The sequence below is a fragment of the Sebastes fasciatus genome, chromosome 14, assembly GCF_043250625.1.
Source record: "Sebastes fasciatus isolate fSebFas1 chromosome 14, fSebFas1.pri, whole genome shotgun sequence".
In the NCBI taxonomy this organism is placed as follows: domain Eukaryota; kingdom Metazoa; phylum Chordata; class Actinopteri; order Perciformes; family Sebastidae; genus Sebastes; species Sebastes fasciatus.
Window position 1 is genome coordinate 2,740,798 of NC_133808.1, and position 16,684 is coordinate 2,757,481.

The window sequence follows — 16,684 nt, forward strand, 5'->3', positions numbered from 1 at the left end:
ATGCATGGATTGCATCCACACATCCTTATAGTAATATAAACTGTATTTTGTTTTTATAATATTCTATATAGTTTGTAGTCTAATCTGTAATATATTACATTTAGCGCCGTTAAGTTAACAAAATAACGCATTAACGCAAAATATTTTTTTAACGCCACTAATTTCTTTAATGCATTAAAGCAGGCTCAGTTTTAAAGATAGAGTGAAGATATGTTGTCATCATATAAAACAAGAAAACTTAAAGAATCCATGGGTACCAACCATGTCATTCTAGCTTGTCGGGAAGGAGGTTAAATAATGCTCCAAACTTGAGCTACATTTTGGCGAGGAAAACTGCTGTAGCCATTTTCAAAGGGGTCCCTTGACCTCTGACCTCCAGATATGTGAATGTAAATGGGTTCTATGGGTACCCACGAGTCTCCCCTTTACAGACATGCCCACTTTATGATAATCACATGCAGTTTGGGGCAAGTCATAGTCAAGTCAGCACACTGACACACTGACAGCTGTTGTTGCCTGTTGGGCTGCAGTTTGACATGTTATGATTTGAGCATATTTTTATTCTAAATGCAGTACCTGTGAGGGTTTCTGGACAATATCTGTCATTGTTTTGTGTTAATGGATTTACAATAATAAATATATACATACATTACCATAAAGCAGCATATTTGCCCACTCCCATGTTGATAAGAGTATTAAATACTTGACAAATCTCCCTTTAAGGTACATTTTGAATAGATAAAAAAATTTTCAGTTAATTTGCGTTTAATCATGATTAACTATGGACAATCATCGCAATTAAATATTTTAATTGATTGACAGCCTTAATTGAATTAGATTTCCATGAAATTTTGTGGTGTAATCAAAATGAAAATGAGTCAAGAAAAAATAAAACAGGATATTATACCACACTGTTTGACATCATAATCCAAGTCAAATTCTAAACACAACAAAAGATGTTTTTACACTATTGAAATGTACTATTCTTAGTTTAACTGGTAACAGTGGTGTAACGACTGACATCAATTACAACTATTCCCAGTCTCACTGTGGACATTTAATATTACACTTAGTAAACCAGTTGTCTTTATCTTTTTGACCTCTACACATATTTTTTTCACCTTCCATCATAAATGTCCTCGGCCTCCTGTTTGACCCTTCAAGGCTGTGACCGCTCTTACCAAACACGTCATAAAGTATCACAGCAGTGGCAACCCCTGCATACAGTAGTGTCAATTATGAAACTCTGGTGTGACTGAAGCTTGTAAACAGCGCTACTATAAAAGGTCAGCCACTCGATGGCTCACTCAGTTCCCCACACTCAGACAACATGTCGTTATTGGGGAAACTTCTCTCTCTGTTTCTGGTCACTGTGTATGGCTGCATGTGCCAGAAACATGATAATCAATATCAGGCCATGTTTCTTGCAGGTCCCATGACCAACGAACAAGGCCTGAATGGCAAACCCTCTGAAGGGCCAGTGTTTGACACATTTGACTGCAGTCATCCCATTCCTCCAGGCTCTAAACAGAACTTTGAGTACCTCCAGAGCAGAGGGCTGACCCACTTCAAAGTGCCGCTGTCATGGGCTCAGCTCCTACCTACAGGCCTCCCCAGCCAACCGCAGCAGGCTGTGGTTACCTGTTACCAGACTCTGCTGAAACAGCTGCTGGAGGTGGGCCTGCAGCCTCTGGTCGTTCTTCATGGATCCACGGTGCCAGACACTCTCAGATCAAGGTATGGAGGCTGGGAGAGCCAGGAGCTGCTAGAGATGTTTCAGCAGTATGCAGAGTTTGTGTTTGGAGAGTTTGGAGAGCTTGCAGACTCCTGGGTGACACTGAGCAGCTTGGAAGAGCTGAGGGATGCTGAGCTTCAAAACGCTCTTGATGCACACACCAACGTCTACCGCCGTTACCACCAACTGTTTCCTGAGAGAGGTAGGAGATCAATATTTTATTGCATTATATGCCGTACTTGGGTAACATAATTGAAGAGTTGATGGCTAATGATTTTATGTATGAAATGTGTAACGTTAGTTTGTATGGAATGGACAAATATTAATCAGGGTTTACATATATAGATAAAAAAGAAATATCTGGTCAATCATTATGCAAATATTCTATATTTTAACCCTTATTTTTCCCTTAAAAGTGCTCTATGCGATATACAGATAATTAATATAGCAGCAAACAACTATTTGCTATGTAAAGATGTAGAGGAGTAATGTCTACCTGAGCAGAGAATGAAGCCTCTCTCCCTCTGTGTGTGTTAAAATCAGCTTATCCGTGCTTTGTTAACACAGCCGGGCTGCATTAAGTGCGTTTAGTGCATGTTCATGCATGTGAGCGTGCCCCACTGGCTAGCTCAAGGCCACCGCTCTGCACTACGCTCATTTGGCAGTCGTAGTTGATAGCGTTGTCCCGACCAACGGTTCCCCCCAAGGTTAACACTGTTAGCTCCGTCGGCACTGTTGACGTTGTTTTCACTGTTAGCGCTGTTAGCACCGTTAGCTGCGAGTCACCAGCTCAGCCGTTGCCATGTTGAGAGCTGTGCAGAGGCAATAGAAATGCTCCCAATCTCGCATTTAGCACCTTTAAATTTCCCCATTAAGTAGTAAAAAAATCCACACTTTATGTTGCTTAATATTTGCTCCAACAAATTATTGAAGCTTTACAAATGCTGCACCAGAACATCAAATGGAGATTTCTTGCACAACATTTTATACACATTTCCCCCAAATTTTACTTGATATTTTAGGTCAACACAGTCCCCCGGCAGTTCATGAAATAGTCACAAAATGTAATCTATTTGATTCCTTTTTTTTGTGACGCTCAGTGCTACTTTCAACAATGTATTTTTTTGTGCTTTTTCCTACGAATGTCCAGCAGCATGTGACGCTGATGTCAATTTCCGCTTCAGTCTTTTCAAAATAAGTCTACTTAGTTAGGTTTAGGAATAGATTGACTTGGTTAGGCTTAGGCAACAAACTATTTAGTTAGGCTTAGGAAAAGATCGACTTGGTTAGGCTTAGGCAACAAAAATACTTAGTTAAGTTTAGGAAAAGATCATGGTTTGGGTTTAAATAACACCGGAAGTGGCGTAACTTAAGTACGGAAGTTACGGGTTTTTGACCCACCCATCCAACCCAATCTCTTCCCTATGTGGTGTTGCCGCACTTTATACTTCCTGTTTCACAATTACGTGGTTTGAATACAAATTGATTTTGTTCTGACCATCGCGAAAAAAATGGGAAATTTGTGTACATGAATCAATATCAATCATCATCTATATAAAATTAAATTCTGTGACTATTTCACAAACTGCTGTGCTCATTGAGAATGTGTATAATCCAACAACTTTTTGGATAGTTTTTATAAGTAGGTAGATAGATACTTAGATGTCCAGGTTTTTCTGGATGATTCATTAAGAATAGGGCTTCTTGTCTTTTCTCTCTCAACATGGACACCATTAAAGTCCTATCAGTCTGCTTTTACATCATTTATGACAGCATGTGCCTATAATCATCATGGCCAAGTAGAGTTACTATGGCTGGTAATCATATTTTGGAAGTGTTCTCTCTTATCTTCTGTTGTCGTTGTCCAGCTTTAGTAGATTCACAGTAATTATGGCCGTGCTTGATGAGATAATGGTTTCCATATCTGTCACCACACCAAAGGTCATGATAAGGGGATAGAGTAAAGCAGGGGAAAGGAGAATGTGGTTTCTCTGTCTAACAGGGAGGAAAAGTAGAGATTAATTACTGATTTAACATGCTATGTGTTTCAGATGGAGGAGTGTCAGTTGGGGTAAAGGCCAGTAAAGTCCCAATCATACTCTGACTTTATTGATCACATGGTCACACAGAACACAAGCACATTATTTAAAGGATAAATGCAATGCAATATGTTAGTACGACTATGTCAAGACTTCTCTTAATGCATAAAGCTATGTGATAAACATGTACTGTAATTTTATTTGCGCCAGGGTTTGGTTTTACATCCAGCTCCACTCACATATGTATCTCTATTTCAGAAATATTCAGATTTCCTCTCTATTAAAATTCAATATGACTGCACTGCTGGACAAAACCTGGCCGAGGAACTGAAAAGTGTTTTGGTATGTACAGTCTCAGTGGATACAGTAGATAACAAATTGTCAGCCCTTATACTGTCATATTCAGGGGATTCTGTTGCATGCACTTGTATTGAATCAAATCAAATCAAATCAATTTATTTTTGTATAGCGTCAAATCACAACAGAAGTTATCTCAAGACGCTTTATATGTAGAGCAGGTCTATGACCGTACACCATAGTTTTGAGACCCAACAGGATCCACCAAGCGCACTGTGGCCAGGAAAAACTCCCCGATTACTGGGAAGAAACCTGGAGCAGAACCGGGCGCAGGGCGGGCGGCCATCTGCCGAGACCGGCTGGGGGGATAGATAGATAGAGTGAGAGAGAGAGAGAGAGAGATAGAGAGAGAGAGATATAGAAGCAGCCACAATAGCAGTCTAGCAGCTGTAATAACTAATACAAGTAGGGCTGATAACACAAAACCAATAGTGGTGGATGGAAAGAGTGATAATACAACTATCGGAAAGCCAGCACTGTCCAGCATCTCTCCTCAGTACGTCCATGTGTATTGGTGTGGGACGTCCCTGCGATCGATGCCCGTGCATTGGTTCCTGCAGCATCAGCATGCTTGCTGGGAGCTCTTGATGTCTTTGGCAGTGATTGAGAAGTGTTATTCTCCAGGCTGCCACATTGTCATTAGGTGTTGGAAATCCCTCGTTAGCATTGGTAGTCCCTCGTACAGACGTAGTTAATTAGGGATGGTAGCAGTTGGTGTCAAGCAGGCACCGACGCGGCAGCAGATGCAGCCACAATACCGTAGACCACCAAGATCCAGGTGAAACCCTGCTCCAAGTGTACCCATGCTCCAGGTATAACCTCGCTCCCTGGTGTGATCCCGCTCCAGGTATGACCTCACTCCAGGTGTGACCCCGCTCCACGGTTAGCTGCGAGACAAGGAGGCACAAGGACTCCCGGGAAGGAATGAAGTTAGTAACAAATTGAACATCAATGATCTCTTGTAGGGAAAGTGTGGAGACAAACCCATTCTTTTTTATGAGGTGAACCTCATCGACTGTTCGCCTCATCAGTTCCTGTCCAAAATCATAAAAGGTAAACTATATGATCAATGAAGAGTCACAGAAGTGAGATGCCATTGCTTTCCTGTCAAAACTACAACTAATCCTGATATGTTGTGATTATAGTAATGTTAAGTAGTCATATTCAGTTATTTATTTAATACCTGATATGGACATTATGTAATGCAATGTAATAATAAATGGCTTCTAGCATAATTTTATAAAAATATAGGATACATGCATTAAATGACACATGTCATTTGTGATACATTCCTATACTTTTACAGTGCTGAGCAATGGAGACCAAAATGTTCTTGGATTTGACATGGTGGATATGTTACGTCCAGCTGACAGCATCCCAAAAAGGTATTACAGTGCATATAAACAAATTAAGGATTTAATCTGTGATATATCTTGACCGAGGGCTGCACGGTGGTGCAGTGGTTAGCACTGGCGCCTCACAGCTAGAGGGTTGCAGGTTCGAATCCGGCTTGGGACCCTTCTGTGTGGAGTTTGCATGTTCTCCCCGTGTTAGCGTGGGTTTTCTCCGGGTACTCCGGTTTCCTCCCACAGTCCAAAGACATGCAGGTTAGGTTAATTGTGGACTCTAAAATTGCCCGTAGGTGTGAATGTGAGCGTGAATGGTTGTATGTCTCTATGTGTCAGCCCTGCGATGGACTGGCGACCTGTCCAGGGTGTACCCTGCCTTCGCCCAATGTCGGCTGGGATCGGCTCCAGCCCCCCCGCGACCCCTAACGGGATAAGCGGTTGCAGATGGATGGATGGATATCTTGACCGACCTCTGTGAAAATTCTTGTGTGTATCTGTATTTGTGAAGCACAAAACGACAAACAATAAGTAGTGGGGACAGTTCATCCAAAAAGTGAATACATAATGCACACTTTTTACGATTTGTAAACCACCTAAATTAGAGGAAAGTAAACCACAAACAAAATTTGAGTTTGGCATCTTGGTTCCACCTGTAAACTGTTCACACCAATTCTAGTCTATGCCAAAAAACATTTGTTGGATTTCTCAAGTATTGCCATCTTTCCAATATCTTGTTCTTTTTATCTCCAGTCATTCACATCAAAGTGACAGAAGCAATCTTCAAACAGCATCATGTTCCATGAACTACTGCAAAACTTGGAGCAATTTTGCCACCATGACCATATCTGAGCGAGATGCCTTCCTGAATGAATCCTTTCCTATTGACTTCCAATGGGCCACCTCCAGTGAGTCCTTCAAAGTTGAGGGAGGCTGGTTAGAAGGTGGGAAGGGAGAGACAATTTGGGACCGTTTTGGTCATGATGGCCTAGCCTTTGCGAATCAGACAGCTGATCAAGCTTGTGACAGTTACCACAAGGTGGATTATGATGTCTACCTCCTGCGAGGTCTTCAAGTCAACACCTCACAGTTTTCCATCTCCTGGGCCCGTATTTTCCCCTCAGGCCACCGGGGCAGCCAATCAGAGAAAGGGGCTCTCTACTATGACAAGCTGATCAATACTCTTAATGAATCTGGCATCCAACCTGTTGTCACTCTCCACCACTGGGATCTGCCCCAGGCACTCCAGGACAATGGTGGATGGACCAACGCTTCCATTGTTGAAGCCTTCAAGGACTATGCAGACTTCTGCTTCTCCAGGTTTGGAGACAGGGTCAAGACCTGGAACACATTCAGTAGCCCCTGGGTGGTGAGCCATGCTGGGTATGGCACTGGTGAGCATCCCCCTGGAGTAAAAGACTACGTAGTTGCCTCCTATCAGGTGAGAGCAATGGTCTTACTATAATGTAAATATACACTGTCTCATTTTCATTCTTGTACATCTACCTCACCGGTTCTTTAATCTTTGCAGGCCACTCACAATATGCTCAAGTCCCATGCTGAGGCTTGGCATATCTACAATGACAAGTACAGGAAGACACAAGGAGGGAAAGTGGGCATTGCATTGAACTCTGACTGGGCTGAGCCCATGGACCCCTCCAGACCTGAAGACATAGCAGCTGCAGATCGCTACATGCAGTTCATGCTGGGCTGGTTTGCACATCCCATCTTTGTAGATGGAGATTATCCTCCAACACTCAAGACTCAGATTGAACAGAAAAGAAATGAGTGTCCCCACTCTGAGCCTGCAAGACTTCCTGTTTTCACTGCTGAAGAGAGCCAGAGGATACGTGGAACAGCTGACTTTTTGGGATTAAACCATTATACCTCCCGGTTGGTCAACAACAGTGTTGGTGGCTGCACCCCTGGCCCTCAGGGGGTGGGCAACTTCCAGGCACATGTAGACCCGTCATGGTCCTCTACAGCTTCTGACTGGATCTATTCTACACCTTGGGGACTTAGAAGGCTTCTAAACTACATTTCCACAGAATACTTGAATGTTACCAAAGTGCCTATCCACATAACTGGGAATGGTATGCCTACTGAGGACAGTGGGGACGCTCTCAATGACATCAGTAGAATAGAGTACATGAAGAGTTACATCAACGAGGCCCTGAAAGGTATGTTGTTGAAAGCAGTTGCTTATTTAAATTAATTTGTAATTTCATATGTTTTCATACTGAAGACAAGGCTACATATTTAGGTTATGTAACACCTTGTGAATACTTGGGTGTGCATTTCGTATTGTATTTTTTAATTTGTCATTATTCTCTCAACAGCTATACATTTAGATGGAGTAAATGTGCAGCGGTTTACCGTCCAGTCACTCATGGATGGCTTTGAAGGTCCACAAGGCTACAGTGAACGTTTTGGATTGCACCATGTCAACTTTGACCTGCCCGACAGGCCCAGGACTCCAAAGCAGTCTGCCTACTTTTACTCCAAAGTTATTGAGAACAATGGTTTTGCTCCCAAAAAACTCTTCTTTTATGCACCAGAACTGAAAAACAAAGAGTCAAATAAAATGTCCTCAATCCCGCCTTCCACCGTCCCATCCCAAGCCAAGGCTGTTTGGAGGAAATTCTCCAACCAAACCAATTTTCAGAGAAAACTCTACCACTACGGCACTTTCCCTCAAGGCTTCAGCTGGGGAGTATCATCTTCAGCTTACCAGATTGAAGGTGGCTGGAATGCTGATGGGAAGGGGACCAGCGTCTGGGATACATTCACCCACAAACCGGGCAGTATTCCTGCCAATGCCAATGGAGATGTGGCCTGTGACAGCTACCACAGGCTTGAAGAAGACTTCTACATGCTGCGAGCTCTGAGTGTGAAGTCATACAGATTCTCTTTGTCCTGGTCCAGGATCTTTCCTGATGGTCGGCGTACATCCCTGAACCAGAAAGGTGTTGACTACTACAATAGACTCATTGATGGCCTCATGGCATTTAACATCACTCCCATGGTGACACTCTACCACTGGGACCTTCCTCAAGCTTTGCAAGACCTCGGTGGCTGGGACAATGTAGAGATGATCAACATGTTTAATGACTTTTGTGACTTCTGCTTTGCCACTTTTGGTGACAGAGTGACATTTTGGATGACCTTCAACCAGCCTCACACAATTGCATGGTCAGGATATGGACTTGGACAGATCCCACCAAATGTTAAGAATCCAGGGATTGCACCATACAGAGTTGCACACAACCTTATAAAAGCACACGCCACAGCATACCACACATATGATGATAAGTATCGCAAATCCCAAGGTGGTCTAGTATCCATTGCCCTCAATGCTGATTGGATTGAACCTAAAGATGTTAATGTTCCCCGTGAAGTGCTGGCTGCTGACCGCGCTCTGCAGTTCCAACTGGGTTGGTTTGCACACCCCATTTTCAAGAATGGTGACTACCCTGATGCAATGAAGTGGCAAGTTGGAAACAAAAGTGAACTCCAAGGTCTTTCAGAGACAAGACTACCTGCCTTCACTGAAGCAGAAAAGAGCTTCATCAAGGGAACTGCTGACATGTTCTGTGTAAATCATTACACGACAAAGATTGTAAGCCATGTTACCGCTCGACTTACCCCTCAATCCTATTCATATGACCGGGACTTGTCAGAAGCAGAAGAAGGTGATTCACCAACTACTGCCATCAGTAACCAGAGAGCTGTAGCGTGGGGCTTGAGAAGACTCCTCAACTGGATCAAAGAGGAGTATGGAGATCCAGAAATTTACATTTCTGAGAATGGAGTAGCTACAGACATTGAGACCACAGTTGATGACATTGACAGAGTATTTTACTACAAAACCTACATTGATGAGGCTTTAAAGGGTAAGTGCATACATCAGTTACCAAAGGTTTAGAACATACTTTTTCTTCAGACCATTAATCGAGCATGCTGAAGCTAAAATCTGGTATGTCATACTTAACTTTACTTTACTCTGACTTTATTGTCCACCTTAGTGGAAATTTGTCTTTGGCTTCTCCCGTACATACAAGATAAATACAAACATGACACAGCATATCACCAGGACCATAAAACATTAAAACATACAGTCAGCAAAACATACAACAACAGACGTACAGTTGTGCAAATGGGCAAGAAACAGCATTAAATGCGAAATTCTCGCATATGACAGTGTAAAGGATGAGTAAAATCGCCACTGCACGCGAGTAATCCATTTCCATGTTGCACAACACAAGGATGTACACAAAACAAGGTTGACACTGTAATTAACGGCAAAAAATCAACAAACAATCAGAGAGAGAAGCACAGGGTCAGCAGCCGTGCCGCGCTCCCAATTTTCATTAGGTGATCACACCAGTTACATGGACAATATTTCTTCAGTCCAATTGAAATTATTCTGATTAGGGATTCCAACTGAACTGTTAAATAAAGCCAAAACTAAATAACGTGATTCGATCAGATGTGCGTTTACTTGCCCCAAAGCATTTAATCAGAATATAACTTTTATGGCCTGCGCAAAGTGGTTCCGCCAAAAAAAATATATATATAAACAGAAGAAGAAGAAGTTTTGGTAACATTTCTATGACGCCCATGTATATAATGCATTCATATACTCATAATACATTCTAATCAGCTTATAGCACTGTATAATTTTAGTTATCAGCACTCAGAAATATTCATAGTGCTTTATAACAATAATCATAACACAATATCAAGCATTTTATAATGACTTATAAGGTCAAGTATCATAATACTTCATAATTGCTGTTCACTCACTGATAATTTTTTTGCAAGGATTATAGTGTATTATAACATTCATAGTTGTAATACATTTTTATAAATTACTCTTAGTGGTCATTGGGTGCTTTAAGTCAAATAAAAATAATTTTACAAAGTTTTGTGTTTTGTTTTTGCATAGATTTAATCATACAGTTTTTACTTAAAGCAAACAATGACCACTTAGAGTAATTTATAATCACAATATAATGCATTATAACAAGGATTATAATGCATTATAGATAGATTATAATGCATTACAATCATGCAATTATGAAGTATCATCATACTTGACCTTATTAAAAATATATAATATATATATATATAATATATAATATATAAAATATTTATGAGTGCTTATAACTATAATTATACAGTGCTGTTAGCAGATTATAACACATTATAAGTATGTTAATAATGCATTCAAGACATAGGCATCATAGAAAGTCTTAACATTTTAAAGTGTTAAACAAAAAAATGTTCCACCTTATTTAGAAAATTCAATTCATTCAATACATGGAGTATAGAGGGAGAAGAAGTGGTTCCAGATATTAATACAATAAAACCTTATTGGCTAAAGGTATTCAAAGAGTTTATATTGACGTTGTTTCCGTGATTATGTCCGATCAACATGGCTGTTTTGCCTGTGGTTTGTTCACGCTATGCAATTAAATAAAATGATACTAGAAGTATGAAAGATTCATTTTTCATTGCTAATTATGTCTTAATATATTTACACAGCTCATAATCTTGATGGTGTGAAGGTGAAAGGATACATAGCAACATCTCTCATGGATTCCTTTGAGTGGCTCAATGGGTACAAAGTAGGATTTGGGCTGCACCATGTGGACTTTATCAACCCGAACAGGCCGAGGACACCCAAACGTTCGGCTCACTATTATTACCAAGTCATGAAGGACAACGGCTTCCCGTTACCAGATGATGAGAAGATGCTTTACCAACAGTTTCCCAAAACCTTTGACTGGAGCACTGCCAGTGCCTCTTACCAGGTAAATTCTTCTACAATGGCAGAGTGCCCTTGCATGGAGGAGTGTCAGTTATCATGAAGGTATATTTCATCAGTAACCAGGGATGAAGCACAAAGGGAATGTTAACCATGGCTTGTACTACACCTTGTCTTTCATTTCAGATCGAAGGGAGCTGGAGGGCCCATGGAAAAGGACTGAGTATCTGGGATAAGTTTGCCCATACTCCTTTGAGAGTGTCCAACAGTGACAATGGCGACATGGCTTGCGATAGTTACAACAAGATCGACAAGGATGTGGAGGTGCTGAAGATGTTGAAGGTGACCCACTATCGCTTCTCTGTATCCTGGCCAAGAGTGCTTCCTGACGGCACCAACAACCACATCAATGAAGCTGGTCTGAACTATTACCATAGATTACTGGATGCCTTGGAAGCTGCTAATATTCAGCCCCAGGTAGGAAGCGTTGTTGTTGTTTATAACTACTAATGGTTCCGATATGACACGTACTACTGTATTTGAGAATGTTGGACTTTGATGGCTCCTAGAACTTCAGCAGTAGGCTTACATGTCACCAACAATTATTTTTGCCATAGCAAAATACAATTTGTCCCCAAAGGGGGGAAAAATTCACCCCCAGGAAAAGTATGTAGTATGGTAGTACAAATCTCCTCTCACCTGTTTCACAGGTGACCCTGTACCACTGGGACCTCCCCTTAGCTCTACAGAAAGTGGGGGGCTGGGAGAATGAAACCATTGTTCAGAGATTCAAAGATTACGCCGATGTTTTATTCAGCCGATTTGGAAGCAGGGTGAAGTTCTGGATCACTCTAAATGAACCCTACATTGTAGCCAACCTTGGCTATGGATATGGTACCTTTGCTCCAGGTAATCAAACAACCTTCTCTTGAGATACTTCTAATATTAACCGATTTTTTTCTCACAGTGGAGGAAACTTTCTTTTTGTATGAATCAGCGCTGTTAATACACATTTAAAAGTTATAGAAATCACCTACTTTCTCTTCCTTTTGTGCACAAAACCAGTGAAAAGAGGCTTCATGTGTAAGGAAGTTTTTATTGGACTTAAATACAGTAGTTGTAATCCACAGAAGACAATCCACAATATGTCACTATCTACAAACATGTATTGTTGCAATTGTTCTGTTTAAAGTCACAGCCACAAAAATACAGGGCGATTTGCAAATAAGCATAACTTACTCAGTAAACACGTATTTTAATTCCACATAAACATTTTATAGTTTTACATGTAAAGTGTAATGCGTATACGCATTTGTGCATCCATTTGTATACGTGGAATGATATTTGCACATTTATGGATCGCTTCCTGTGGGTTTGTGGGCCAAGTGATTTGTAACTTCCCTCCTTTTTTTAACGTAATTTTGTCTAATTCGTACCGCAGCAGATCTGTATAAACAATTTGAGTATGCAAGTATGAGGTGCATTTACTAGCTCCACCAGAAGGTACACATTTGTGGATTGTCTTCTGTGGATTACAACTACTGTATTAAAGTCCAATAAAAACTTCCATACATGTACAAGAGTAGTTTTAGACAGATAAGATTAAAAATGAGTAAATTCTTTAGTCAAATCCTTTCATTACATATCAGTGTATGTGAGAAACATTTACAACGTTAATCAAAGTTAACTTAACTTTAAGATCACATTTTAAACCACAAAAACATGACGTACATGGTCTATTGGTTTTAAATGTCCTGTATTTGAAAACTTTACACTGTATGATGACGAATGACAGCAATCTTAATAACGCCTCAAATGTTTCAGGCATTGTGGGTAAGCAGTATATTGCAGCTCACAACCTGATCAAGGCCCATGCTGAGGCCTGGCACCTCTACAATGACAAGTACCGTGCAACACAGGGTGGCATCATCTCCATCACCATCAATTCTGATTGGGGGGAGCCAAAGAACCCATATAAACAGGAGGATGTGGATGCAGCCAAGCGCTACTTGCAGGTAGACAAATAAATGTTGACACCAGAACTGGGTCTGCCACTTTATACAGTTTCTTTTCTTTCACCTTAAGTCACCTCGATATTCACATAATATATCATTTCTGATATAATCTCTGCAGTTCTTCATTGGCTGGTTTGCCCATCCCATCTTCAACGGCGATTATCCGGCCTTAATGAAAACAATCATTCGCAAAAGAAGCCTTGCTGCAGGTCTCCCTGAATCACGGTAAATAAAAAAATTAAAATCAATTTGGTTTGAAGCCTCAATCAATAAATGCATTCTGTCATGCTCTGCTTCCACTTCCACCACTAGTTTCTATTTATTTGGTTCAGTGTACTAAAAGTAATTGCTTAAAGAAGTATACACTCTACGTAACAGATGAATATTCAAGTACGTCTTTATGTTTATGGAGAAATCCTGGATTTGGTTTTGAAAAAGACTCTTGTTTCTAATAAAGGCTTCCTGAGTTCACACCTGAGGAAATCAAGAGGATCAAAGGGACCCACGATTACTTTGGTTTCAACCATTACACCACAGTTCTTTCATACCCAGTGGATTTGGGAAATCAGCAGGATTATGAAGGTGACAGGTAGGTTGGAATTTAAAAAATGATAGAGATAATGGGTGCTTTTTTGTACTCTCACAGTATCTGAGCAGAAGATTGGTGACACAAAAATGACATACTTTGTTCAGCTGCCCGATTAAAGGTGCAGAATGTTTTTGGCATCATTGGGCAAAAATTCCATAATATCCTTTCAGCATATTCTAATTTAAATGTTCTGAGGGAAAACTAGACCTCTGCACCTCCTCATGGCTCTGTTTACAGGCTTTAAAAAATCTAACCCGTAACAGGAGAGTTTGACCAATCACAGGTCATTTCAGAGAGAGAGAGCGTTCAGGGCGGTGCTTGGTATTTCACCAACTGATCTCAACATGGCTGCAGGGTCACAAACTTCCTCATTTTGCTCTCATTTCTGCCTAGTTTGACCGTTTGATCAGAGTTTGTGAGTGATTGACAGCTGCTCATAGACGGCAGCTGGACGGCAGACTCCAGATTAGCTCTGATTGGTTGTTTTCTTCCGGTCTGTGAAATTTTGCAGATGCCATTAGGAGCACCGGAGGAACAAGATTTTTTTTCAGATTACCTGTCTCATGCTCTACCTTCAGGATATAGTGACCGTTTTATAAAAATAACTTTTTTGAATCATATTTGCTTCATTTCTACCCACCGCAGCTTTAAGTGACCATGTAAAGTGGAAATATATATATAACATACTTGACTAATGCTGAGCTATCCATTCCGATATCCAGGGGCACTGGAACCACCCATGACCGCACCTGGATTGAGTCTGGCTCCTTTTGGCTAAAGATCACTCCATTTGGATTTAGGAAAATCCTCAAGTTTATCAAGGACGAGTATGGAAACCCACCCGTCTATGTCACTGAGAATGGGATCTCAGAACGAGGAGAAGTGAACTTGAATGACATCCATAGAAAGCACTACTATGAAAACTACATTAACCAGGCCCTGAAAGGTACCACAGCCAATAAAAAACAAGTATTGGATTCATGGGAATACTTTGTTCAGCTTATTTTACATACCTTACTTTTAAATCATATGTATTTGTAATCTTATTTTTTAAAGATATGTACATACATGTTAAATGTAGCCATTGCTGTTGATCTTTCAGCCCATGTTCTGGATGGAGTTGATCTGAGAGGCTATACAGCCTGGTCATTAATGGACAACTTTGAGTGGGCCGCTGGCTACTCCGAGCGATTTGGGCTTTTCTATGTGAACCGCTCCAACCCCACCCTGCCTCGCATTCCTAAAAACTCAGCTTTTCGCTACGCCTCCATCATCACCTGCAATGGCTTCCCAGACCCGGCCCTCGGACCCCACGAGTGTTTGAACCCCTCACCTGAAGGTAACGTAATGCCATTCAAAAACAGTGTAATCATTGTAGGATTTAGGAGGGGACACTTCCTCTTTAGATTTTAATTCTGGAGAGTGTGGAAACACATGTGCACTACCATGCAGATCTGGTTTAAGACAGTCCTAAAAATATTAATAAACATGAACAACGCTCCCAAATCCAAAAACTAGAGTGCTAAAACTCAAACTTGTGATGTCATAGGGTATAAAGTGTGAAAGTGCTGTGGAGATGTTCCAGATGACACAGAGAGCACCCAAGGGAATGTTCTGAGTATATGGGAACATTTTCTGTTTCCTAGCTGAGAACACTACAATAGAATAAACCTCATTTGGGTATAAAAAAGAAAACAAACATTCTGTGGGTCGACAAAATCAATCTCCCGTTCGTGGTCTACGGAGCAGCTCCAGACTTTATACTTGATGACATCACAAGTTTGAGAGTTATTTCTCTGCTTTTGATCTTTGAGAGAGAGGAGCTCATGTTCACACATGTTGACTGAACTTTACTAGGTCATGGAGATAACATATTGGAATTCAGGTGGTGTTCCCCTTTAAATTTCCCCTTGTTTCTCGTCCCTTTCTTTCAACAGTGACAACTCCCCCCGCTGTGACCACGCAGCAGAGCACTGTACATACAACTGTCCCTGTTCTGCCCCTGAACACGGTGGTGGACTTCTTAGGTCTGGAGCTGTCACCTCATGATGCTGAAGTTGCACTTTACATCATCTTTGTATTTCTTCTTGTAAGTGCACTCAGTATCATCTTTGTTGCACATCGGCTCCTGAAAACAAGAAGGAAGTTAAAGAGAGCAGCGGTGGGATCCGTTAAGATGGAGAGAATGTGAGGAAAGTTTTGGAAGAAAGTGAAATCTCCATAACCATGAGCGTTTTTGGCGTCTTCTCTGGGTCCACATCCATGCACACGTTGGGTGCTGATACATGAATAGCTGCCAATTTTACCCCCGGAATGAGATATTCAACTTCTTATTGAGACACTTGAAGATAATAGCATTATTTTAAGAATATTGAAAACATGTTATAGATGTAAATCGATTAAGATTTTATGTTGATGCTGTGAACTATAATTTAATAGATAATGACAAGCATTTCTGTAATTTTACATATACATACATACACAATGGGAAAAACTATTTAAATATTGGATTCAGGGGCATTTAGTCTTATATTATGTTTATTAATTAATATTAATATGAATAAAGTAGGGCTGTCAAAGTCACTCATTTAAAAGCCACTAATTTCTTTAATGCAATAACGCAATTTAGAAGTTAAAAGTTTTAAAGCTAGACTGAAGATACTGATAGCATGTGAAACTAGAAAACCTAAGGAATCCATTGGTACCATGGATGAACCATGTCATTGTAGCTTATTGTGAAGGAGGTTAAATAACGCTCCAAACTTGCGCTAAATTTTGGCGAGGAAAAACTCATGACCATTTTCAAAGGGGTCCCTTGACCACTGACCTACAG

General features: G+C 40.8%; 1 protein-coding gene across 1 annotated transcript; it reads left to right on the forward strand.

Annotated features, from left to right (window-relative positions):
* Positions 1-6,315: 6,315 nt before the first annotated feature.
* Positions 6,316-16,359, forward strand: LOC141781924 (lactase/phlorizin hydrolase-like). The gene is made up of 12 exons (XM_074657907.1): positions 6,316-6,918; positions 7,009-7,657; positions 7,817-9,370; positions 11,025-11,293; positions 11,434-11,724; positions 11,958-12,156; positions 13,072-13,262; positions 13,381-13,487; positions 13,720-13,851; positions 14,574-14,797; positions 14,954-15,195; positions 15,821-16,359. The coding sequence occupies exons 1-12, from the start codon at positions 6,316-6,318 to the stop codon at positions 16,040-16,042; spliced, it is 4,683 nt and encodes a 1,560-aa protein (XP_074514008.1). The 3' UTR covers positions 16,043-16,359.
* Positions 16,360-16,684: the final 325 nt, after the last annotated feature.